The sequence below is a fragment of the Rhinolophus hipposideros genome (genome assembly GCF_964194185.1).
Source record: "Rhinolophus hipposideros genome assembly, chromosome: 14".
In the NCBI taxonomy this organism is placed as follows: domain Eukaryota; kingdom Metazoa; phylum Chordata; class Mammalia; order Chiroptera; family Rhinolophidae; genus Rhinolophus; species Rhinolophus hipposideros.
In genome coordinates, this window is record NC_138060.1 from 53,223,989 (window position 1) to 53,250,352 (window position 26,364).

At 43.2% G+C, this 26,364-nt stretch overlaps 1 protein-coding gene across 1 annotated transcript in view; it reads right to left on the reverse strand.

Annotated features, from left to right (window-relative positions):
• TRANK1 (tetratricopeptide repeat and ankyrin repeat containing 1) overlaps positions 1 to 26,364 on the reverse strand; it is a 128,027-nt gene that overhangs the window by 21,930 nt on the left and 79,733 nt on the right. The window contains exons 12-18 of the mRNA XM_081072994.1: positions 25,493 to 25,663; positions 17,992 to 18,153; positions 14,200 to 14,454; positions 12,488 to 12,664; positions 8,927 to 11,857; positions 4,176 to 4,375; positions 3,772 to 3,909 (exon numbers count right to left, since the gene is read on the reverse strand). Coding sequence (XP_080929120.1) covers positions 3,772 to 3,909; positions 4,176 to 4,375; positions 8,927 to 11,857; positions 12,488 to 12,664; positions 14,200 to 14,454; positions 17,992 to 18,153; positions 25,493 to 25,663 — 4,034 coding nt within the window. The remainder of the gene's footprint in view (positions 1 to 3,771; positions 3,910 to 4,175; positions 4,376 to 8,926; positions 11,858 to 12,487; positions 12,665 to 14,199; positions 14,455 to 17,991; positions 18,154 to 25,492; positions 25,664 to 26,364) is intronic.

Below are 26,364 nucleotides of genomic sequence, written 5' to 3' on the forward strand. Positions count from 1 at the left end.
CCCAGGGCCATGGTTTACAGACCCTGGAGAAGCTAAAGTGCCCAGATTACGTGCAGTATTTAGAGTTCAGAATTCCTATGAAATTTCAATTTCAGACTTCATACTTTACTGTTTCTTGCGAGAGTAGCTAGTTAACACTTCTAGCCTTTACTTTTCTATTCCTCAAATGGTGCTACTTGCCACCTATGTACCTTTTCAAGGATGAAAAGATGGAGTGGACAAATTGATTACCTCCTTTAAGTTACTCTATAACTTAAACTATATAAATATTAGATTAAATGCTTTAAACACTATCTATTAAATGAGAATGGTTATGCTACTAACCAATTACGGAATTAATCAACAGGTTGTGTTTTTTTTAAAGATTTTATTGGGGAAGGGGAACAGGACTTTTTTGGGAAACAGTGTGTTGTTCCAGAACTTTTTTTTCCAAGTCAAGTTGTTGTCCTTTCAATCTTAGTTGTGGAGGGTGCCGTTCAGCTTCAAGGTATTGTCCTTTCAGTCTTAGTTGTGGAGGGCGCAGCTCAGCTCCAGGTCCAGTTGCCGTTGCTAGTTGCAGGGGGAGCTGCCTACCATCCCTTGTGGGACTCGAGGAATAGAACTGGCAACCTTGCGCCTGAGAGCCCACTGGCCCATGTGGGAATTTCACTGGCAGCTTTCAGAGTTAGGAGCATGGAGCTCCAACCGCCTAAGCCACCGGGTCGGTCCAACAGGTTTTTTTAAAGAGATGTGAATCATCTAATCATTTAAATAGTTGGAAACCAAAAAAAAAAACAAAAAACATTTTCAAGACATATTATGACTATCCTCTTTGTAAAGCTGTTTACACAACTGAATTGTATGCCAAAAAAAGCAGTCAAAGACACATGTGCTTAACATTTGAGAGGATCTCTTAGCAGACAGCATGAGGCACAGACTGACTGACCTTGGAAGGGCTAGTGAAACACAGTGTATTTTAAAACTGCTGAACGAGAAGCAAAAGCTGCTCGTATGGCACATAATTAACTGCTCCCATGAATAAAACACATTTGACTTTCAAGACAGAGCCTTTTATGTCCACGAAAACACAAAAATAGAGGCCTGCAGCACTTCTGGCAATAAAGGAAGAAGCATTAAGTCTTCCAGCTTATTTTATTGGGATCAGCCATTGTGAAGGAAAAATGCTTAGTTTCTACTACCATGTATCCCTGAAAATAAGAACTAGCTGGACCACCTGCTCTAATGCATCTTTTGGAACAAAAATTAACTAAGACCGGGTATTGTATTAATTTTTGCTCCAAAAGATGCATTAGAGCTGATGGTCCAGCTAGGTCTTATTTTCAGGGAAACATGGTAGCAAGCCAAGCGTTGAGGGGCCTGTTCTCTAGGCTAGTTAAGCAGCCCATAAAAGCTGTGGCTTTCAAAGTCCCTCTGGTCTTATTCACATGAGTGTGAAGGAAAGGATTCCTCACCAGGGCAGAGTGTAAATGGACCCCACAGGAGGAGAGTATGGGGGTGAGTGGGAGAAGGACTGCCCCTCCTCCAAATGAGGCAAAAGCCTGTAAGAGGACTTGGTGCAACATTCCCTGTTTCCTTCTTCGTCCCAGGAGACAGTGCTAGTGACCATGTGGTTGGACAGGAAACAATTTATCCTCTAGAGAGAAGACTCACAATCCAGGGCAACAAGAAGCCCCCTCCACACGTCCGCACCCAACTGAGAGGTGCTTCAAAGGGATTGCCTGCCAGAAACATAAATGGGGTGGGGGGAGTAGAGAACAAGGATGGAGAAGAGCTCTCTGCAGTTCCCCCATCTCAAACAGCAATTACTATTCAACAGCCTTCAGCAAGTCACCCTGGAAGAAACCCCACATGAGCAGACAGACCACAGGTGACCAGGGAGTTAAACGTGATCCCTGTCTCTCTTGGCTTTGATTAAAGCCTTTTCTACCATCTGCTGACTGCCGCTTTTAGGTCTTGAGGTTGTAAACAATAAACTGAGGGTGTGCTTGTACCAGGGTTGCATAATTACATTCCCTGTACCCTGGGAAGCACTCCATCAGAGGTCTTTCTAGAAGTCTTCCAGTGTACATGGGATGAAGTGGATGTCACCAAAGATTCAATGTGTGATTGTCTTCACTTCATGCAATTCACTGAGCCATTGGTGGGAGCATAGGGACAAGGTATCCAGGTCTTTGCCATTTCCAGGATCAAGGTGAAACAGAATCACTGGATTTTTCTATCACAAACAGAAGCAACCACAAGTTATAGATCCCTAAGTCCAGAGCTCCTTGAGCTTCCTACTGGCACAAGCATACAACTGGCACTTAATAAAGGAAAGGAACAACAAAGTCTTACCCCTTCCTCTTTTAGGAGAGCCTCGGTCCCAACTATGACCAATGGATATATTATGAGAAAAAGAAGTTAGTCCTCAGAGATTAAAAATGGTTCCAGGCTTAGTGAGATTGCATCTGATTTTATTAGCAAAAGTCAATAGAAAAGGAATATACTTAAGGTAAGGCAATGGTATACTCATTGTGGAAGGTTCTGGAAGCTAATTTGCATGCAGGACTTTAAAAGGAAGGGAATACAGTAGAGATTTAGAACTCAGGTCATCTGAGTTCAGTTCTAGGCTGTGCCACCTACGGGCAATTTACTTAATTTCCATGACCCTCAGCCTTATCTATAGGATGAGGGTAATAAAAATACACACAACCTCAGAGGGTTGGTGGAGGATGAAGTGAAACAATGCATTTAAAAAGTACTTAATAAGCTGTAAAGCACCCACAACAATATTCGTCATAGGTATTATCAAGGCAAACATGACATTTTTTGAAAGATCAGAAAAAGAAAATAAGGACTCCATGGAAAGGGTCAGTTCCGGGCAGATTTTAAGGTGTCCAAGCTAAAGGTGGTGCTGACCTGGATATGAAAACCAGCTCCTCAAGCATGCACCATGTGCAGCGGAAGTCTGCACCAGGGACCAGGGCACAGTTAGCTAAGTCCCCAAAAGAGACCCCACAGCACAGTCAGCAGCCAGCCTGAGTTCACACCCAAAGACGGTGGTGAAGAGAAATCAGTGGCTAAAAAACCGAGGACAATGGTCTTGAGTTGGTCGCTCTACCCATAATGTACCAAGCTTGGGAAGAAAGACCAGAAAGTCGAAGAAATGAGCTGGCCCAGAGGTCAGTGGGGGTCATTCCGGGGACTCTCTGACTGCCAGTGTCTGCACGGGCAGCAAGCAATGGTGGTGAAGCCATGCCAGAAGGGAGCTCCCAGACAGAGCGGCTGTTCTCGTCCCCCACATTACCTGATCCAGTATGCAGGAACCAAGCCTCCTTTGTCTTCCTGTAGTTGTCTCTTTCTATGGACTGACCTTGCCCAGTTCTGTCCTCATTGGGTGGACACTGCTAACCTTGCCTTCATTGGTAAGGCTCTCAGAGCTCACTCCAACTTGAGCATCCTCGGGAGTCAAGGATAACAGCAGCTGATGAAAACCAGAAGCTGGCACTTGGGTACCAGGCATTCAAAAGAAGATGAATACAACAGAACAGGGAAGGGCATGGCACGGGGAGAACCAGCCCATGACTGTTTCACACTGTGAAACAACCCACAGCCATTGTCAAAACCCACATCAAACACTCCAAACCCCACACTAAACAGATGATGCTCGAAAACAGAAACAGGCACCTGAGATAAACCCTCTTCCACTCAGCTCCAAATTCTTTTTCCTGGAGTGGAAGTGTAGCTCATACATATACATGCGTTGGGTGAAAAGACTTCAGCATGACATACCTCAGAATCAGTAAAAAAGTTGTAGAGGAGGACATCATCGAATTCTAAGCCTTTTGCTTCATAAACTGTTAGCACGAGCGCTAACCCCAGCTCTTCTGGAATTTTCTCCTTTGCCATTTCATTGGCTACAAGGATTACCTGGAAAAAAGAAAAGGGAGATGAGAGGAGAAAAAAAGCCCATCAAATTCTACATAGAGAAATCTGGTAAAGCTCAGTCTATTTCTATGGGAAGCAGGTAATGTCTTTGAGGCCAGCATGGACTTGGTCAGCCAGTGTAGTGGAAATATTAATAACAATTAGTCACTCACCCATCTCCGAAACTTACCCATTCTGGGAGAGACGCTATTCTTTTTTCAATTGCAAAGTGCCTTTTATTTCAAAACATACAATCCCAAGAAGCTCACCTGGTGGGCTCCAAATTCAATGGGCTGGGTTTTTCTTTTGTTCCCTCGTAGCAAAATTGCCAAGTCGCTTACGCTACAAGACTCCAGGACAGTTGGTTTCGGACCATCAAAGAGGCCAGAATCCCTTGGAAGGCGATCAAAAGATTCTGGGAAATAGAATTGAAGTAAATCCACCACTCCTGATGCCAGATTGAGGATTCCTGGGATAAAACAGAAAACACATGTCAGATATTGAACAACATGACAATATGGCTGGCTTTTTGGTTTCTGTGGGGTTTTCTGTTGTTGTTTTTTTCAGTTTGGTTTTGTTGTTTTTTCCTGAGAAGCAGTATTGGCCCTAATAGTACATATAATTGCAAGCCAATTTCCAGCTCTCATTAGATTATCACTTCGGCCCTGAGCCTTATTACTCTGGGTACAGTGGCTGAAGGCAGAGATGTGTTGCTGTGCTAAGGTTTTGTGGGACCTCATTCCCGACCTATATTCCTATTAGAAAAAATTACCTCATAAAGAAGAGTCAAGGCAGAAATGTAACCTGAACAATTAGAGATGTTAGAATGCTAATACAAGGGGCTAGTGTAGATGGTAAGGAAACAAGAGTTATCCTGTCCCTTCTCGCTGGTGCTTAGAGCATTGGAGACAACATTGCCATGGTAACAGCAGTGCTGGCTGTTCGCTGGGGCAGCAACCAAGGCCTCCACCGCCCTTTTTCACTAGGTTTGTATCCAGCTGAGAGAAGACTATATCAAGAAAAATTCCCAGCGCTGGAGAAAAGATTTAAAAAAAAAAAAAAAAAAAGATTTTTCCAAAGAACTTTCTCCCTGGGTCCCATTTTTTGGACTAAGCTCTGAAGTAACAAGTAACACTGACAGTGATGCTGACTGAAGACTACCATATAACAGGCACCTTCATAAAAACCATCCCATTTAATCCTCACAACTGCCCAGTGAGACAAACCAGACAGACCCAGTTTTTACAGAGACTCCGAGGTCCAAAAAGTCAGTCAACCCCTCCATGACAGGATCTGCAGCTGGATTGAACAGATCATCCTGGATCTCTCCACTATTCTCAGGGGCCATGTGCTCTTTACCTAACACTGGATAGAATACTACATTCCTGGTAGAACATCATGAAATGTGCATACGTGTCCCCATTGCTATGACCAAATAATAAAGCGAAATTTTACTACCCAATAAAAGTATCATTAAAAGTATACAATATAAAGAAATCAGGAGCACAAGTGCTGAATCCAAGCAAATCAGCTGCTAGTGGGGTTCCCTGCCCCATTTAAAGCTAGCAAAGGCCAGAGATTTACATTAATGAAAGTATCAGAGCGTTCATTGCGGTGAAAAACTGAAATCCACTTAAATGCCCTTCTAGGAAATAAATAACTTTTATATAAACATACTCAAGGTATAAGACAGCTCCACCATAAAAAGGAATGAAGTGCTGATATACCCTATAACACGAATGAGCCTTGTAAACATTATGCTAAGTGAAAGAAGCCAGACACACAAAAGGCCACATATTGTAAGATTCCATTTAGATGAACTGTCCGGAACAGGTAAATCCATAGAGACAGAAAATAGATTAGTAGTTCCCACAGAGTGGGAGTATGAGGCAGGATGAGCGACTGCTAATGGGTATGGGGTTTCTTTTTGAGTGATAAAAACGTTGTGGAATTAGATGGTAATGGTGGTACAACCTTGTGAATATGTTAGAAAGCACTAAACTGCACATTTTAAACAGGTGAATGTTATGCTATGTGAATCTCAATTTGAAAAAAGAATAAAAGATCGGGGGAAATAGTCACTAAACATAGTATATATTCACTACATAATCAATACATGAGTGTGATAAATGCATATAATGTATGTAAAGAAAATAGATCAGAAGGAAATGAAACAAAATGTTAGTAGTGAGTAGCTTTACAGATAGCTTATAATTTTTTTTAAACATTTTATGTTTTCTAAAGTCTCTAAAATCTAGTACATATTATTTGGGCTTTTTCTGGTTCTGTACATGGAAACATATACCCATAGTCTTGCCTCCATTCCAAGAGAAGAGGTGGGAAATGGGGTTTGTGTAGTAATCGTCCAAGTGTGTTACTTAGCGGGGGTAAAAAACCAAAAAAACAAAAAAGAACTGTTCACAGGAATAACTCCCTTTGCTATGCTCTATCGTGCTGATCATAAAGGCTGCTGGTCCCAGACCAGTGCCACGGAACCAGGAATACACATCAGAAGAGGGGCTCACTCAACTACTCATGCCAGGTCCTCTCTACTGGATCCAACGATGGAAGGAGTGTGCCATCAGAGCCACTCCCTGAGGGCAAAGAAGTAAGTAGACATCTCGGTCACACAGTGCCAAGCAGGGTAGGAGCTCAACAAACATTTCCTCAACAGATGAAGGAAGAGCAAGGGCTAATATTTCCTATTAAGAGCATAAATTCCTTTGTGCCAGCTCTTCCCACACAAATCCCAGTCTAAGACCATGGAAGAACAAGAAGATGAGCTTCTTAGACACAACCAGATCCTGTGATTCACAGGTAACACCAATGAGAACTTCGAGAGCCCTGGAAAGCTGGGCTGAGTTGTGTGGTGTATGCTATACTCTGGGAGGCCACCTGGCTTCTAATCATTTTCTGAATCCTTGGCTAAACAAATAAGGATTTTATTCTAATTTTAGTGTGTGTGCATACATGTATGAGTGTGTGTGTATATGTATATATGTGTGTATATGTATATATATATATATATATATATATATATATATATATGTATGTGTTGTATGTATGTTTTCTCTTTTCCACCAAACATTAGCTATCTGAAACGCATCTAGAAAAAGAGCATCTATCAAAAACCTACAATAAATGTAACACTTAAATGATAAAATGTTATTAATAGAAATATCTCCATTAACTACAGAAATAACACAGCAAATGCCTGTTATTGCTTCTATTTAAGGACTTAACCAATGAACTATGATGGGAAAAAATAACAAGTATGAAAAAGAAGACAAAACTGCCCTTATCTGTAGGAAAATGCCAAAATCTAAAAATCAGGATGTTCAGCAAGATTGTTAGATACCAGATGAACATACAAGAACTAACAGCATACAAATATGCCTATACTCAGAATAAAATTTTAACTGTAAAAAAAAAAACAACTAACAGCATTCCTCTATACCAGTAACAACTGATAAGAAAAAAACTTTTTTTAAAAAAACGGCAGCCATGATAGCAACAAAAAGTATAAGGTACTAGGACAAATCTATCAGCTGTGTAAAATGTCTGGGGAAAATGATAAAATATTATTGAAGGCAGTAAAAGAAGATCTAAATAGAGAAATAGGCCAAGGTCATGACTCAGAAATCTCAACAATGTGAAAATATGAATTCTTCTCAAAGGGCAACAAATTCAATGAAATTCCAATCCAAATTACAAAGAGCTGTTGGATAAGTTTGGTAACTATCATAACTATAATAGTGTGATAATAGCCCAAGAATAGACACACAAAAAAAATAAAATAAAATAGTGAGCCCAGTAACAGATTCACAGATGTATGAAAGAAAAAACAAAACAAAGCACAAAATGCAGCATTATAAATCACAGGCAAGGATGGACTGTTAAGTAAATGGCACCAACACAACAAATTATCCACATGGAAAAAAGTAAAATTAGATCACAAAAGGGTTATAATAGTGCCAAGGTGGAGAAACTATGAAATAACCTTATAATATTCCAGTAAGATCCTTAATACCAGGATCCTTGAAAATGGTGTAGACAAATGGAAAGCATTTGTCAGCTATGGACAGCCCACGTTGAAACTTAATTCACTCCAGGATTGCATGTCACAGTAAAATATTAGCAGGAACCTAATGTCCATCACAACAGATTGTGTTATAATCACAGAATAGAATATTAACAGAGTTAGAAATGCATGGACTAGAGCTCCACATTATTGACATGCAGAAATCCCAAAACACAACGTTAAGCAGAAATAGGAAGTTTCAAAAAGATATGTCTGGCATGAGCCCGTTAAATAGTTTCTAAATGTGTAAAAGAATACTGTATATTATTCATGGACACGGGTAGGACACAGGAATTTGTGGGCACCCTATAAACCATAAAGAAGTATTCTGACATTGGTATCAAGTTATTTAAACCCTCTGTACTTCCCTTTCTTTCTCTGTAAAAGGGGAATGATGCATACCTCGTGGGTTGTTTGAGGGCTAAGCATAGGTACTAGATGTAAATTGCCTGGCTTCATGCCTGGCCCAGAAAAGGGGCACCACTGAGGTACGAGTTCAAAGCACCTGAGTGTACATTATCTCCAACGACTGGCCACCCCTGTTTTTTAGCTTCTTCTTGAAAGAAAAACTACTTTAAGGATTAATGACTTGCAGTTGGCGCATTACTTTATCTTGTATAAGCAAAGTGCTTTCATAAAGTTCTCCAGCAGTTTCAATGTTTCCCTGCAACGTCTTCATGTCATTGCCAACACCCTAAGATGTATTACTTAGTGCTCCATTTCCACTCAACGACAACTGGAATTGCCAACCTAAGAATGAGTGGTGGCAGAAATCGTAAGATCTCTTGCTCATGAGTATATTTGCTTACTAACAAACACCAAAATACTATCCTTACTTCAGCTATAAGAGTCTAGCAAGAGCTAGGCTGCAGCTTCAAAAGCAGCCCAAGGTCAGTGCCCAGCACCTCCCTTGTAGGTGAGCCCAAGGCCCAGACGTACCAGAATGGGACCTGTAGTTCTGGTACAGCTGGTAGATCTTTTTAGGCTTGCGGACGACATACTGCTTGTCTACAGTGTTTCTGCTGGCGTAGTGGAACAGAGAGCGCAGGTCGCTGAAGCGGAAGGCCACGCCCTTCATGATGCTCTGGGCCGTGTCCCCGGTCAGGAACATGGCATTGGGGTCGTTGATGCATTTCATCAACAGCGCCAGCTCGGCCTGAGTGAAGTCCTGAATCTCATCGCCATAGAGCTCATGGATGGACCATGGGAGCACCTTGAGCTTCAACAGCCTCCGGGACAAGTTGTACAGAACATCCTCTTCATCAAAATAACCGTTCTGAGACATGATCTGCTGATACAGGCAGAAAAGGCTGTAGATCTCGCTCCGGTCTTCCTTGAAATTGGGGCACCGCTTCCTCCCTAATTTCTTATACGCTTCTTCCGTGAGTCTCCCCTGGGAGCAGCTGAGGGCCTCAAAAGACCCCTTCAGAAAAGATTTTATTTCTTTCCAAACCAGTGCCGGGTTGTAGGAGGTTTTCCCTTTGTTCATTTTGGGCCATATTTCATTGGTGAACACCTCAAATGTCACGTACACGCGGGGGTCGATGTCACATGAACGCATTTCCACAACTTTATCCTCCTCGCCAGTGTCCCTGTCCATCTCAGCCTCTTCCTCATCCTCCTGCCAATTGGGGATGGTCAGCTCTTCCTGTGTGGACCATCCCACAACGGTTCTTTTCAAGCTGCCATCTTCATTTCTCAGAAAAAACGGTTTGGGCAGAGAAGCATCAAGCAGGAGGAGCAGCTGCTTGGAAGTGACAAACAGAGGAAAGTTCTCATCTTTCAGGTCCTGGAGTTTGTGAACATTGGGTTCCAATGGTTTGTAGTGGCTGGTGGCTTTGGTAGACTTGGAAAGCTCAATGAAATTCCTCTGGACCTCCTGGCACAGGACGTGGTTCTTGGTCACGAAGATCTGATGTAAATGCTCCAGCTCGTGGGGACGGTCAGGAGCACATACTTCCACCCCGTGGCCAGGCGCCCCGGGCTCCCCACTGGCTCTCCCTGTGCAGGCTTCACTTTCCTGCTCCTGCTCCTCATCTCCACTGTCCACCGTCTCCATTTCCATGGAACCTTCCTCATCCTCACCCTCATCCTCGTCCTCGTCCTCCTCTTCCTCTCCACCTGGACCCTCCTTTCTGGTTGGTTCCACTTCCAACCTTCTCTTTGGCCAGATCTGTTTCACCAGCAGCGGGCTTTCTGCTTGCTCGGCTTTTTCCCAGTAAACATGGAATTTCTTCCACAGCCTATACAAGCAGCAGGTCGTCTTCCCAGTGCCACTCCGCCCGATGAGGATGATGGGCTCCAGCGGCCGGGGGTTGAGGTCAATCACGGAGTACTCGAGCTCCCCGACCCGGAAGGGGTACTCCACCGTCGCCGTTGTGTCATTGAGGATGTTGAAGGCCATGTTGGTGCTGAAGCTGTGGAACTTCATGATGTTGTACTCCGTCTGCACCGCACTGGCCGGGGGGCAGTACTCGGGCTCCACTGGCTCCATGGGCCCCCGGCTCTTGTCAGCGTCCGTGTCCTCCACATAGCAGCGGGGTATCCGCTTTTGGATTTTCATGTTGCTTGACACCTGGCTTTTGTTAATACCCTTCAGCTTCTTTCGCAGGACACAGGACAAGCCCCGGTTGTAGGCGTTGCAGATGGCCCTGATGGAGTCCTCCAGTTTGCAGTGATCTAAGACAATGTCCCAGATCCGGATGATTTCCGTGTAGACCCGCCCTGACTTCTCCACGGAGTGTGAACTCCGCTCCGTGGCAATGATCTTCTCTGGGTTCTCGCTGCATCGAGGGGAGAAGTCGATGGCAAGCTCCCACAGCATCCGGGCTCCTTTGTCCAGCTTGGCCTCAAAGAGCTGGATGTTTCCTTTGAGATGTTTCAGCCGCTTCTGCAGGCCCTGGGTCCACTCGCCATTCCCCAGATGCTGGATAGCTAGGATGATTTTCTTCTTCATGACCTTGGGCATCACCTTACTGGACAGCTTCTTCAGCATGTCCGAAGTGCACTCGATCTCCCACGTCATATTCTCAAAGTCCTGCAGGCACAACTCAACTTCCTGCATGCTCGAGTCATCCTGGTCACCACAGACTTTCCTGTCTCTGAGATCAACAGGAATGAGCTGCGACGCCCCAAGGCCTGCCTGAGCATGTCCGTCCCCTGCCTCTAGGACGGCAAGTTTGTTCCCACTATGGTCAGAGCCCCCCGCCCCTAGGGCTCCCTGGAGCTCATCTTTCTTTACTTGGGTGCCATCTCCAGTCTCCAGAGGTTTGGAGTCCTGAGGACAGTCCCTTGGGAGAGACGTATCCAATTCGACCCGCTCAATCAAAACCGTGATGTCCTGCACTAAGCGGTCTCTCAGAGAGCAGGGCCTGACAGCTTCAGGCTCCTGCCTCATCATCTGGGCATCCGGGAGAGTCTCCCAGCTGTCAGGGACCATGGCTCCTTCAGGCCAGGATGTGGCAGTGACACCGCATGGCAGCACCTTGGATGAAACCTGGGACTTGAGCTGAGATAGGTGACCAGGGGCCACAGACTTCGGCAATTTCCCCGGGTGGGCAGCCGCGTCCTGCCGGCTCTTCCGCCGGCTCTCCGTGAGAGCTTTGTTCCAGGCCAGGAGCAGAGAGTCATTCTTCTTAATCCGGTGCCGTGCGTCCTTGCCTTCTTTGTTCTTCAGGTTGAAGTTGATGTCAAACTTCACCAGCACGTCTAACAGCTTCTTCATTCGCTTTAGCATGCCCTTCTGGAAGAGGATGTGCATCAGTGTGTTCCCATTGCCGTCCTGGACGTTGGGGTTGAGGTAGTGAAATTTGGTGGAGTTGGACCAGAATAGGTCCAACAGGTAGGTGAGGAAGTTAAAACCGATGTCAGCTGAAAGACACAAACAAAACTCTGTGAGTGCTGAGCCACTCTTCTCAGGGAACAGAGATGCCTGGATCTGAGAGAACCAGGGGCATGTCCGAATTTCCCTAAGTATTTCATAACCCAGTCGTTCTCAACCAGGGGTGATTTGCTCCTCTAGGGACATGTAGCAATGTCTGGAGAAATTTTTGATTGTCACAATTTGGGAGGTGCTACTGGCATCTTGTGGGTGGCAACCAGGGATGCTATTAAACATCCTACAGTGCCCAGGGTAGCTTCCATAATAAAGAATTATCCGGCCAACATGACAACGGTACCAAGGTTGAAATAACCTTATAACACTCCAGTAAGAGCCTTTATGTCAGGACCCTTGAAAATGGTGTAAATAAATGAAAAGCATTTGTCAGTTATGGACAGCCAACTTTGAAACTTAAGAATCCTCCTCAATCAGCCCACCCTGACCATGGACCATGATGGTCAGGCCTTTCCATCAAGCTATGGGTAGACCTCGCCAAGAAATGGGCCTTCTCCAGATCGTTGGTTTTCACAATAGGAAAGACCAAAAAGCAGAGCATCAGTTCTAATAGTCAGTTCTAATTCCTCCTCAGGAAAAAGAATGGTCAAAAAACAGAGGCCTACCATTGATTTCTAAAAAGATGTGGAGTGCTGCATGCAAAGGAGTATCGCCTTCCATGAGGGAAATGCCGTGGGGGTCCGCACCCTTGGTCAACAGAAGGAAAGCCGACTCGAAGTCTTCGTGTTTCAGGCACATGATGAGCGGCCTCTCCTGGCTGTTCTGAAGACCCTCTGGCAAGGCTGGGTGAGGCAGAGGAGAAAGGGCACCCATGAGTTGCATTGCTGTGACAAGGTATAGCCTGGCTCATATGAGGAGTGCGGGACCACTTCTGCCATTTGTTCCAAGGGAAGAGCTTAAGGTCCTCCTACCACCACTCTTTCTGGGGCAAAGGCTTCCCAACGCCATCAGAATGAAAGCTCGACTTCCTCAAGTGCCCTGTCCCTGGGCCTTGCCTCTCGCACCTCTCTAGCTTCCCCTTGTCCCACCACAGGACCACGAACCCCAGCATCAGCACTGCCAAGGAGTGGGGACAGGGCCTGCAAACAACGGAAACCTCAGTGCTTGCCTAACCTATACCTACCATAGTCGGTGATCAGGATATGAGTGCCACTTCCTACATCCTTTGTTTCTACGAAGCTTCTGCCCTCAACTGCCATGTTCCCTGACACCTCTCCAGCTCATTCCACACCTTCCCTCTGCACTGCAGGCTCCCTGACCTCCACCCGCTGCGATTTGCAGCCCTTCTGCACACGCCTCCAGCCGCCACGCATTCACTCTGTCCCTGGTCCCTAACACCTGATCCCAGGGAGGTACTCTGTAAGTGCTTGGTGAATCAGGAATAAAACAGGAATTCCGTGACAGCCATACTTTCTGGGCAAATGTAGTAACACTCCACACAGGATATAAGTTTGAAGAAATAAACTATAGGAGGCAGCATTCCTGAAACCCGTGGGTAGAGCCAACCCCCGAAGGCTTTCTATGGCACTTTTAGAGCTGAGGACTGGCTTCTTCTCAAGGGCATTTCACCTTAAGTGGCAAAGCAAGCAGAAAGCCATACAACCAAGATGCTCTTCCAAGAGCCTGCATATGTGAACTCATTGAACATTCCAAACAGCCCTAAGAAAGAGGGACTATTATCATTTCCAATTTTATAAGTGAGGAGAGGAAGGCATAACTAGGGTGCCCAAGGCCAAACAGTTAGCAGTGGTGTTAGTGGGGGTAGGTAGGCGGAAGGAGGTTGGTGTTTCCAAATTAGTTTTAAAATAAAACCCAATCCAGCAAGATGTCCGCACACTCCAGACATACATCCAGCCAAGTGTGATTGTGCTGGTGAAAATGGCAGATGTTTCCACCCACCAATTATTTATTTGGCTGTTGCCCTGAAAACAAGCATCTCAAATCCCAATCTGTTGATTACAAAAGAAGGCCACAAGACCCACACTGCATACGGGGTGCAGGGAAAAGTCCAGCCAGAGGTCAGGAGGAAGTGACTGCTGTGGGCTGAACTGGGGCCAAGGGCCCCCTCCACGTACCTGAGCTTTCTCCCACAAGAGAAAAAGAGAAGACAACAGAGGGAACTGTAATTCACAGAAATGCAGAGATCCTACAGGGCACCACCCACTGACGAGCCTCACTGTTTCAAAATGAGAAGATATGGAGGAAGAGAATGAGGCAGAATTTAAAGGTGTCTCCAAAATCAAGTGAAAGACGCCAGGACAGGCAGTGTCCTGAACTCCCGTGGGACAAATCCTGCAGTGCGTATCGGCATTCTCACCTCCACCGTCTATCAGGCAGCCCAGCAGCTGTGTCCTGCGCTGGTCCCAGGTGCTGAGCAGAGGGATGATGGTGCAGAGGTCAAGGTCGGCAAAGTTGCAGTCTTTGATGAGGCAGTCTCCAAGCGGTGGCTCCCCGCTTACTTTGCGGGTCAGCAGCAGAAGCACTTCGGGCCATTTCTGTTTTTCCAGTAAAAACTTGATGAAGGTGTTGGCACAGTCGCGATTAATGTCACAGACCAGGTCAGCAGGAATTTCTTTCAAAAATAAGAATATACCAAACTCCGAAAAAGGGTTCATATGATTTCTGTCCCCAACTACAACCCAACTCCCCCCCACCCACACACACATTTTATATATATATATATACATATATATATATACATATATGTATATATATATATATGTATATATATATATATATAATTAATATGAATTATTGATCTGTAGTTTTAATCACTGGGGAACTATAAACAAGTAATTAATTACTTTGGGTAATTAATTACTTTGGGCAGGCTACTTAACCACTCACAAAGCTCCTTCCCTCCCCCCTTTCTTCCTCCCCGCCCCCCAGTTCAAGCTGTTGTTTCTCAGTCTAGTTGTGTAGGACACAGCTCCCTGGCCCATGCTGGTGTTATGAGCCTTGCGCTCCCCCTCGGCTGAGGCAGTCGGTTGCCGGTTGTTGGTCGGCTGCTCACAGAAGCTCATGGCAGCTTTCACCAGCCGCCAGCCACTCACACTAGCCAACGGCCGCTCCTGGCAGCACAGAGCACTGGGTGGCAGCTCAGCCCAACATCTGGCAGCTCGTGGCAACCCAGCTCCAGGGAGAGCCATTGTTCACAATCTTAGCTGTAGAGGGCGCAGCTCACTGGCCCATGTGGGAATCGAACCTGTGACCTCGGCATTAGGAGCTCGGCCCTCCAACCACCTGGGCCACCAGGCCAGCCCCACAAAGCTTCTTGAGAAGGATAGAAATACCTTAAGGAGAGTAGAGCCTGGCCCAGGAGGAGAGCAGAATGATAACTGCATCTTAAGGAAAAATACTTGAGTTAGGGCATTCTATTGAGACCAAACAAGCAAGAGCCTAGCTTAAATTTTACAGAATATTAAGAGTTGAAACAACACTGAAATACAGGGAAACACTATAGAATAATGAAAAAGTCAAGAGTTATAGGAGAATGGTGAGAAGATGGTTTAATCGCTAATTCTTAATTTTGTATCCTGATACGTAAGTATTTCCATCTGATCTCTAATGTCCGGAGACAGGTTCCTGGATATCCTAGTTCATGATGCTGGTGTATTTAAGTGTGGAAAACTTTTAAAAGAGATCTTCAGTAAGGAAATTGCCAGATTTATGAAATAAAAAATACCGGATGCCAGTTCAATTTGAATTTCAGATAAACAACAAAATAAAATGTTAGTATAAGTATGCCTCACACAATATTTGAGACATACTTATACTAAAAATACATTCATTATATATCGGAAATTATAATTCAAAAAGCACTCTGTATTTTGGCTGGCAATTCTACCAGTAAGAAAAGCAGGGAAGAAGAAAAGAAGGGAAGAAATCAAAGTTACAAGAGCAACTTGGTTTGCATTTGCAAGCTTTTGCTTCCCATATTTTACTAAGTTTTCTAAATGAATATTTATTTTAATATTTAAAATATTCATTTGAAAATAAGAAAAAAACCCAGTATACGCTACCCTATCATCTTAACAGGAATCAGCAAAATAAAAAGTGTAAAATACAAACTTTCATAATAGATATTTGCAATTTTTATGCCCCATAATCTATTCGCTTATCTTCTGCTAACAGTGCTCTCCCACTTTCCATTCCACGTGGCAGGGAAGGGGGCAGCATATGATTTGGGTCTAAGTCAATCACGACTCTCCATTCCCCTGACCACAGGTATTGGGTTCAGAGGTACACACTGTGACCAAAAGTGAAGGACTTTTGTTCAGACCTGAGAGAGAGATGGGTCCATAGGTCCAGAAACTCTAGACAAAGTCAGTGGTTAGAGACCTGGACGACGTCTCCACAGAAAGTCTAATGGAAGCCAACCAGAGGAAAGCTGAGTTAAAAGATGGGAGATAGTGGGTCCTGCTGACATTGGTTAGATCCCTCAGGCCAGCTATACCTGAAGCCTGCCTGGTATTCCTATTATGACTGTCAAAATGTCACTTTTTGGGTGGTTTAAGCCAGTCTGAGTCTGTTTGCCACTTTCAACCGACACAGTTCTAAATATCTTATCCTGTGGCCAATTAACGAGCCAGAGAAGAGAAAAAGGGAGAAGGTAGAAAGAAAAAAATTCAAGAGTTGAGTGAATTAGAGATGCTGGAAGAGAGTTGGGGGAAGACCTTCAGGAAAGATAGGAAGAGCAAGAGACAGAGAGGAACCAAGAAAGTAACCTAGCCAAAGTGAGAGAAAGAAGAACCACACCAACATACAAAATCCCCCCAGAGAAAACACAGGGGTACAGACTGGAAGACATGAAGGACAGTCAAGAAGTAGCATTCCCATCTTACAGTCCCTTAGAAGATCTTTACCAAACACCAATGCTTTATTTTCACATCCTGGAGTATAAATGAGGACAGTCTTCATAGGTCATGGGTCATGAGTCAGATAACACCAAGTTCAGAAGCCAAAGCCTCCCTAGAAGCGGTTGCACAGAATGGCCCATACCTACTAGACTTCATACAAGGTGGCCCCATCCTAGACTCTCGGTGTGCTATTTGTCTTTGACGCAGTCATATCCAAGAAGGAAAGATCAGCCTGGCAACCTTGTCTCACTTCCACCTGTCCTGACAGCTAGTGGATATTAGCATTTTTTGTGTGGGACACTGGACTAAGTGTTCTACATCCGTCATCTCGGAAGCTTACTTAGTTCCCCCCGCCAAGGCAGACAGGAAGAAACTGAAGCGTAAAGAAGTAAGTAATTGGCCCAAGGTCACAGATCTGATAAGTGGTGGAGTTAAAGATTCAAAACTCGAGGCCTTCAACACGGAGATCTGCTGCGTACCCTGAAGAGCATTTAGGGGTCCGCTGGTCATGCCATCCTACACTCTCTGTAAAATTGAGAAACCTCAGCCTTACAAGTTGTGCAAGTGAATGCTTTATAGTCCATACTGACTGCCGGTGTTAAAAACACTACATTTCATCTACTTAGGATTTCTAGAATCTTCCCTAATTATCTAAATTTTGTCATCTACAGTTCTTTTCTGGAACCTTCCTGATTTCCCCATAATGAAAAAAAATTAACAGTTAGTTCTACAATAACTTTATATACCAACCTTAGCCGATATCTATAGAAGAGAGGAACATCTGTGGTATTTTAAAAAGGACAGTCTATGTGAACAGTAATTTTAGGAGGATACATGAAACACTAGTAACAGAGGTTGCCCTGGGGATGGGATTTAAAGACTGAAGTTCAGGGGTGGGTGACAGACTTCACTGAAGAATGTTCTGTGCTATTTGAATGTTTTACATGTAGGTCATTACATTCTTTTATTTAATTTTAATTTTTATTTTTAATATTTATTGGGGAGTATTGGGGAACAGTGTTTTTCCAGGACCCATCAGTTCCAAGTCAAGTTGTTGTTTTCAATCTAGTTGTGGAGGGCGCAGCTCACTGGCCCATGTGGAAATCGCACTGGCAATCTGGGTGTTATGAGCACTCTAACCAACTAAGCAAACCGGCCACCCACTTTTAATTAATTTTTAAAAGACATTCAAAAAAGTTTAATGAGCATAAATCAACTTTAACACAATGGAATGTTGAGAGAAAAATTACCTTGCAGAGAAGAAAGGAGGCGCAAGAACCTCTGAACTACATCTTGCTTCAGAAAGTTTTTATGCAATAACCGGTTTCCTGAGTTCATGTACTTCACCAGCTGTGCGGAGGCCTTCCGGAAAATGTCACTCTCACTAATGGGTCCATCGCCATTGCTCAGTCCTGTAAAACAACACCAGGTGATACTTCCGAATACAGAGATCAGAGCTGTGGGAGAGTAAAAATGACCACAATCTCTACCCCTTGGTGTGTTCACCTGCTTTGCCACGTGACTTTGCACCTCCTCCCATCAAGGTGGCAACTACCCCCCTCCCCTAGTCTTGATTCTGGCCTGGCTTCAAGACGTGCTGTGACCAATAGAATATAGTGAAATGGGATTTTTCCTGCTGGTTCTGAGCCAGGGCCTCAAGAGGGCTTGTTTAGTACTACTCACTTTCCTGAGACCCTGGCCTCTGCCGTGTGAACAGATCCAGATCAGTCTTCTGGGGGAGGAGACAGCACAGGACAAAGAGGAATCGGCCCCGTTATCCAAACGGAGGCCCCCTCGATGGGAAAGAGCCCAGCCAAGGTCAGCAAGACTACAGACACGTGAAGGAGTTCAGTTACGGCTATGAGAACAGCCCAGCCTAAACTGCTGACCCGCGGGATCATTAGTTAAATCAATGCTTATTGTTTTAAGCCACTAAGTTTGGCAGTGGTTTGTTATGCAGCAGTAGGTAACTGATGTAACAGTTCAGGAAAGTGACAGCAGGAGGATGACTTAGTGCAACAGCAAAATCCAACCACAGCAGTCCCCCCCCCTTATCCACGGTTTCAGTTTCCAAGGTTTCAGTTACCCGCGGTCAACCGTGGTCTGAAAATATTAGATGGAAAATTCCAGAAATAAACAATTCATAAGCTTTAAATTGCATGCCATTCTGAATAACATGGTGAAATGTCACACCATCCCACTCCATCCCACCTGGGACGTGAATCATCGCTTTGTCCAGCGTATCCACACTGCATTCGCTACCTGCCCCTTAGTCACTTAGCAGCCATCTCAGTTTCAGAGAAAGAGAGCAACCACATTCACATAACTTTTATTCCAGTATATTGTTATAACTGTTCTATTTTATTATTAGTCATTGTCATTAATCTCTTACCATGCCTAATTTATAAATTAAACTTTACCATACATATGTATATATAGGGAAAAAATAACATGTATAGGGTTTGGTACTGCCTGCAATTTCAGGTATCCACTAGGGGTCTTAGAACATATTCCTGCAGATAATGGGGGGTTTACCATACATGACAGCCACCCACGTGTCTTACTGGCAAGCGGAAAAACCCAAGAGCAAGGAGCCATCTCTCTGGCCAAAGAAGGGAAGACAATATTCCCTTGGTTTAATTTATTTGAGAAAGTAGTCATGACTTGAAAACACCCACTGGAGGAATGCTGAAAAGGGCAAATGTTTTATATGGTATCAGATTATACACTCAAAAAGCACTCTCGGTTAAAACAGTATCTTACTGAACAGACAGGGGAGCAAAGCTGGACATCATTTTCACACCCAATGAAAAGGGTCTGACCCACAACATGAGCTCTATCATGTTGTGAAGAGATGAACAAATGTTCAGTGTCATGTTCTAACCAAGTAGGAACACTTTAAAAGAGATGAAGTATTTGGAAATTGAAAAAATAAAATAAAAAGCATCTTATCTTCAGTCAGGGTTCCCAGCAGCAACCCTGAGTCAAGGATGTGTGTGCACGTAGTTCATTAAGGAGGAGACAAGTGAGGAAGTAGGGGAAGCAAGTAAAGGGTCAGGGAAGAAGCCAGGTCAGAGTCTGAGCTCAGGCCAAGTCCCACAGAGGAGTGCTGGAGTGAGTCCCCATGCAAGGCGAGGAAAACAAGCTTTCAATGTCTCACTTCTGTCTGTCACTGGCTACAGGCTGCCTTGAGAGGACATAAACTCCCAGGCGCTTCTGGTTTGAAGGAACATGAACTAAACAGTCTCCATAAGCCCAAAACTGTCATCCTGAAGAACAAGGCTTAGGTGCTGGCTTTTCAGAGCGAAGGCAGCACACAGCATGGGAAAGAGGGAATCCAAGCAGAGCTCCAACATTACCTGCTCTGATTTCTGATATACAGCTGGGTCACCTTTCAATAATAGAACACCAGGAACACACACACACACACACACACACACACACACCACTTCTCGTGCAAACGCTCATTGCATTCTAATCAAGGGACCATGAGATGCAGGCAGAACAAGACCCACTCTAGCATTATCCTCCAAAGGAAAAGAAATAGAAACCACCTGGCAAAGGAAAACCTACATCCCCTCAACTGGAAGCTCACTCTGAGATAGAAATCGTGTATGTGATGTAACAATGACTGATTAGCACTCCTGGACTTGGCCCTTCCGTCTTCCTCCTAAAATACCCAGGAAGATACAGAAAACTGAAAACTCACACTACAGAAAACTAGGGCTCTTGGTAAAGGAGGAACTTCCTTCACTATCTACTGTAGCAGATGGAAACCTGCTGTTTGCCTCCCTGCCTCATGCCATTACAAGCTTTTCGGGAACATCATTTTTCCACCAGGGGAATTAGTATAAAAGTCACTTGAAATTGAACAGAAATATACCAAGCTTATAGAAATATACCAACAGAGATAATTATGTGCAGTTGTATCATAAATGCATGGTTGTTTGTTTCAGAAGAGTTAAGAAGGCAGTGATAGATCAGACAAAGCTCCAGACATCAGGAAAGAAACCAGAGAATGATATCAATAATGTAAGAATGCATAAAAGGAAAGGTGCGAAAATACTGACAATGGTATCCCTGGGTGGTACGGGTAACGTGTTTATTACTCCAAACTTCTCAGTTTTCCCCCCTAAATTTTGTATAAGCTTAGTAAGAGGCAAAAAAAACATCAGGATATGAAGTTATTTATGCATATTAATCACGTATTTTTTTAAAAAGGTGACTATGTAAATATTGAGCAACAAAAAGACTGGATAAAAATATGCCGAAGTGCAATTACAATAATTTTTTGTTTTCATATAAAACTATATTTTTACAAATGTTCTACAATGGTCATATTTGCAGTAAATACATATAAGCAGATCTGAAATTAAAACGAAAATAGTATTCAGAAGTGTTAGGAAATAGAAATAAATCATTTCAAAAGGAGATTTCATTTTGCCTGAGCTATTTCTTTCATGCTAAAAAAGGCAAAACTGGTAAGTTTTATTACACACGTTTTACCAATTTAAATTTGTGTACCCATCTCATTTTTATAAAAGGAAATAAAAATGTATAACTGTAAATGCATGGAATAAGACTAAATAAGCAAATCACACACAAATTACATTTTGGGTATAGGTGGGTTTATGTAGAATTAATATTTTTTTGTTTTCCTTTCCTATGTTTTATAAATTTTCTTTAATAAAGAATATATTGCCTTTATAATATCATGAGCATTCTTTGAGTAAATACTGCATGTCTGCATTTACTGAAAACAGGGCACCGTCTTGGTTTTGAGGGATGTAAAGATGACAAACCATGGCCTCTAAGTCACAGATGGGGGAAACAGACACACACAGAGAAAGTTCCAGTCCTGAGTGCTGTGCTAAAGATGCCAGCATGAGCACAGAGCAGAAAGCAGCTGGCTACCATTGGAGGATCAGAGAGAAAGCTTCAGAGGGCTGGGATTGTTCTCACTTCAAAGGCCATGTATTCATGCATCAGAGAAGACGCAAATGATCTTGTACTGGGTCCTACCGAAGGAGTTGGGCAACAGCTGCCACAGGAAGTGGACATGCTGCCATCTGGTGGTGGCCGTGATAGGCCGGTAAAGACAGTTACATAACTGACTATTCCTGGCTTCTGGCCACTAGTGAGAAATGCAGGGTCCTGCCCTGAACCTAATGAATCAAAATCAGCATTTGAGCAGGCTCGCCAGTGGTTCGTGTGCACGTTAAAGTCGGGAAGCCCTGGTTTAGAGAACAGCAGGCATCTTCAGTGAGACCCTTTATTGCTCAGGTTTTATCTCTCAGTCAGATACAAACGTCACCAACCCCATCCATGGACACCATCACCTGCTAGCCCTTCCTGATAACTGTCATCCTCCTCTTTTCCAATTTTTATCAGTTTATTTTGCTTTTGTTGACTCAGTGTTTCCCTATAGTCTTTCCATATTCCTGTAGTGTGGCAAGAAAAGCTTCATGGACAATAGTCTAGAAAACTTGAAAGTAATCAAACATACAATAAGGTTACTAACGAGTACTGTGGGCTTTTGGCTTGACTGCCATCACCAACTATCCAGTGAGCCAAATGGCAGGCCTGGCAGGGGGCACATTTCTCTTCTGTGTGCTTTTCTGCTGAGCAAGTACCCTTGAATTCTAACAAGTTAAAAAGGGACGAGCTGCAATTCTACTGAGTCTCTTCTCCTGGTTCCAACCTGGACCAGATTTAGCTGGCAAAGAAGCAAAGAGAGGAAAGGAGAATAAGACCCTGTCTCAGAAGATGAAATTTTTATTTTAAGATTAGCAGATATTAAAAGATTCTATTATACAAGGAAACTAAAAAGAAATCAAAACTTTAAAAATGAAATAAAAATGAATAACTTATGCTGAAGTCTATAACACTAAATATACATATACACACATATAACGTTCTAAGAAACAATAAACAATAAATTTGCAAACAATCAGCCTTTTTCTACCATCAACTGGTGGTCTTTTTGTGTTGTTATTTTAAGACTTGGAAATTCATTGGTAAAGATGGTTAGTTTCAATCTCTCAAACAGTAGAGACCATTCTGAAATAGAGATTACAAGCGTAAGCTCTCAGAAAGCATTTCACAATGATTTATGAATTACACTACCTCACTGAAGAAATCACAATTCCTTAAAATAGAGGCCATTTATAAACTGTACATGGTATGTCACAACTTTAAAAGAACATCTATGAAACACAGAGGACTATGTAAATACATTTCTCTCCCTTCTTCCCCATGGTCTCACGGGAGCAACAGAAGATATTTTAAGTAAATACATGAAAATGAAGACATAGATGGGGAAATGAGGAGCAGATGTTAAATGAAAAGCAGATTCAATCTCCAACATGTAAAATTTTTCTGACCCCGGCAGCTGCGATGTGACCCTGGTCTGTTACACTGACTCCCTCTCCCACCACAACACCCTACAAGCTGCCTGCAACGTGTCACCTACTTACCCATCCCAGGGAGGAAGTGTTTCTGGGGAAACACATCCAAATAACTTCAGTACACGCACACTCACCATCTATTAAGTATTAATCAGTCTAGTCTTTCATTCATAAATGTAAACCATCCAAAAATAAGAAGATAATTAAGGAAAAGCAATAGCACAAAAGAGAAGCAAGAAAATGAACAACAGACCCCAAAAGAAATATAAATAATTCAGAGACGAGAGGAGGATGTTCTTTTAAAAAAAAAAAAAATTCTCAATGTTCTTAAATGCCATCCAAGAAGAAATGGCAAACGTAAACAAACACAAGCTGCCACAGATAAGGAATAACCAGAGAACAAGATAGAGTTCTTAGAAATTAAAACTGAGCTTCCAAATTCAGCAATGGGCAAGCTGAATTATAAAAGAAAAGCTGAAGACCAAGTTCAAGATCTGGGAAGGAAAAAAGGAAATTGAAAACATGAAAGAAAAATAGAAGGACATGTTATAAATTCAGGAAGCTCATCCATTTAATAGTGATGGCAAAGAAACACTGGAGGACGGGTGGGGAGGCGGCAGGAAGGCTCAGGTGCTTAGAGAGCAGTGCTCACAACAGCAAGGCTGCCGGTTCGATCCCCACATGGGCCACTGTGAGCTGCACCCTCCACAATTAGATTGAAACAGCTACTTGACTTGGACCTGATGGGTCCTGGAAAAACACCCTAAAATCTTTTTTTAAAACAGAGACCCTGGAAGGGAAGAAAGCGATAGAAGATAATTTCCTTGAGCTAAAAAAGTTAGATTGAAAGGGGCCAACAAGTGCCAAGCAAGAAGAATGAATGAGGGCTCACACCAAGACACATCCTAGGGAAATTTCAGAACTCTTTAAGGACAGAGAAAATCCTAGAAGGGGAAATAATCGAGACTGACATCAGACTTCTAACCAGTAGCAAAGGGAGGGTAGAATACAATGAAACAATTTCTTCAGAGCTGTGAGGAACAAGGTTTTATAGAGTTTTTCATAATCAAAAATACCAAGGATTGTCAGACATACCAGAAAAGGCTACCATAAAATTGGGACATGTCACTGATTATGCAACACATTCCAATTTCAAAGATGTTAAAATGTGGGGAACAAGTGAAACTTGGAGTCATTGAAACACAATGCCTATCCTCAGACATATTATCAACCAATAAAGGGATAAAATGAAGATTTTTCAAAAACTCCCTAAGTCTACTATCCATGTCTGCCTTCATGAAAACTTTACTTAAGTAGGTACTTTACCAGAGCAAGGCAGAAATCGAAGCACACGGGAGCCACGAGAGTCATATGAGAGCATAAGAACTAAAAGAAGCATAGTACTCATATGCTGAAGCTAAAGTCGAAACAAAATCTAAATAAAGTCTAAAAGGTATATATGTGCACATAGATACATATATATACACATAAACTGGGAAGCCTGAGTATCACAGTTTTTGTTTTTTTAATTTTTCAATTATAGTTGACATTCCACATTGTATTAGTTTCAGGTGTAGAGCATGGGGGTTAGACATTTATATGACTTACGAAGTGGTCCTCCTGACAAGTCTAGACCCCCTCTGACACCACACATGGTTATTACAATATTTAAAGAGCAAAGTTGTCAGGACATTTGGTAATTCTTGTCTATGGGTCCAGTTGTCTAAAGTGTAACATTTACATAATCATCCTACTGTGCAAATGCCATTTACTGGTTTTCAGTTTTTAGAATCAATCCACAGATGAAGCACAGAAAACTTAAAGTTAAGGAGCAGAATGGAAGTGACGCAAATAATATTACTAGACAAAATTCAACAAGGTGGGCTGACTTGTATCTTATACAGCAGTCAGTCAACAGATGTCTCAAAGCGATAAATCAAGAAATAGAAATGTAAGTCAGTATATAAAGGCATAAGTATAATTTAGTGTAATCTAAATGTATTTTAAATTGCTGGCTGTGGTTGTTTTTGAAGAAAAGGATTGAGTTTTGTTATCTCCTGTTCTGTCTGAATATTTTTTTTCTTTTTTACTATGTGCATGCATTAAAAAAAACCACCCATAATATCTAAAGGTGAACCTGGTGAAGTTCCCCAAATGTCGCAGATGCTCTGTAAAGACTGTTGTCTCATTCTATTTTTCAAAAAAAAACCAAAGCAAACAAGTTTTCCAAAGCCTGGGAGTCTCACTTCCATCTTCATAAACCAAGAAAAGATAAACTGATTTGCATCTAACATCACAGAACCAGTTTTGCCCCCCAAGAAAGTTAATTCACTGGAAGCTGTACCTGATAGGTCCTTAGAACACACAGCCAGTTTTTCCAAGTGACTATTGATTTTCTCAATGGCTTTGAAGTTCTTACTCCTCTTCAGGACATCCACAGGGGACCGGGACTGGCGATCGACCAGGGTGGGGTCTGCCCCAAAGCGCAGGAGCATCTGGACATCCTCTGTTTGTCCTAGAGCAGGCCAAAAGGAAAAGGGGGCATTGTCATGGTTCCTTCCGTAAGGAGACGTCCCCATCAGTGCTGTCCTCCCAGTTCTCTGCCTGAGCAGCCCGGGCCAAGGAGACCAAGGCCTCTCTGCTTACAGAACCTGAACTGCTGGCCTTGAGCAATCCACCAACTCCCAGAAGCAAGGAGTCCTGTGTGGAGTGGGAAGGACAATAGCTTTCAAGAGGTTTAGAAGTGCGCTCCTCTATACCTTTCTCCCCTCTCCTTGGCAACAAGCAAGGAGAGGGGGAATCTGGTTACTAGGCAACAGTTACAGCTGTACGGATAACAGCACGCTGTGACTTCAGATTTCTTTATTCCCTAGAGAAGAAACAGAATATTCTTCCAGAAAAAAATAAGCCTGTCTGGGGACAGAAGAAAGGGGCAATTGCTTTCACATCAGAATCTATTTGTTGTCACTGTGTCCACCTCCCCAGATCCTACCCTCTGGCTGGCAGCTTCATTTGCTACTTTGACAAATCTATTTGCCAAGCATCAAGGTGTCTCTGTGATCATACAAGCAACAGTTTTCAGAATAGAACAGGTGTCTCCATCGGGAACAAAGACTTAGGTGGGCACAGAGTTAAATGAATCAATGATTGCTCCCCAACTTCCATACCCATGCTTCTCTAATATTCATCACCTTAACCAAGCACATATGAGATCTG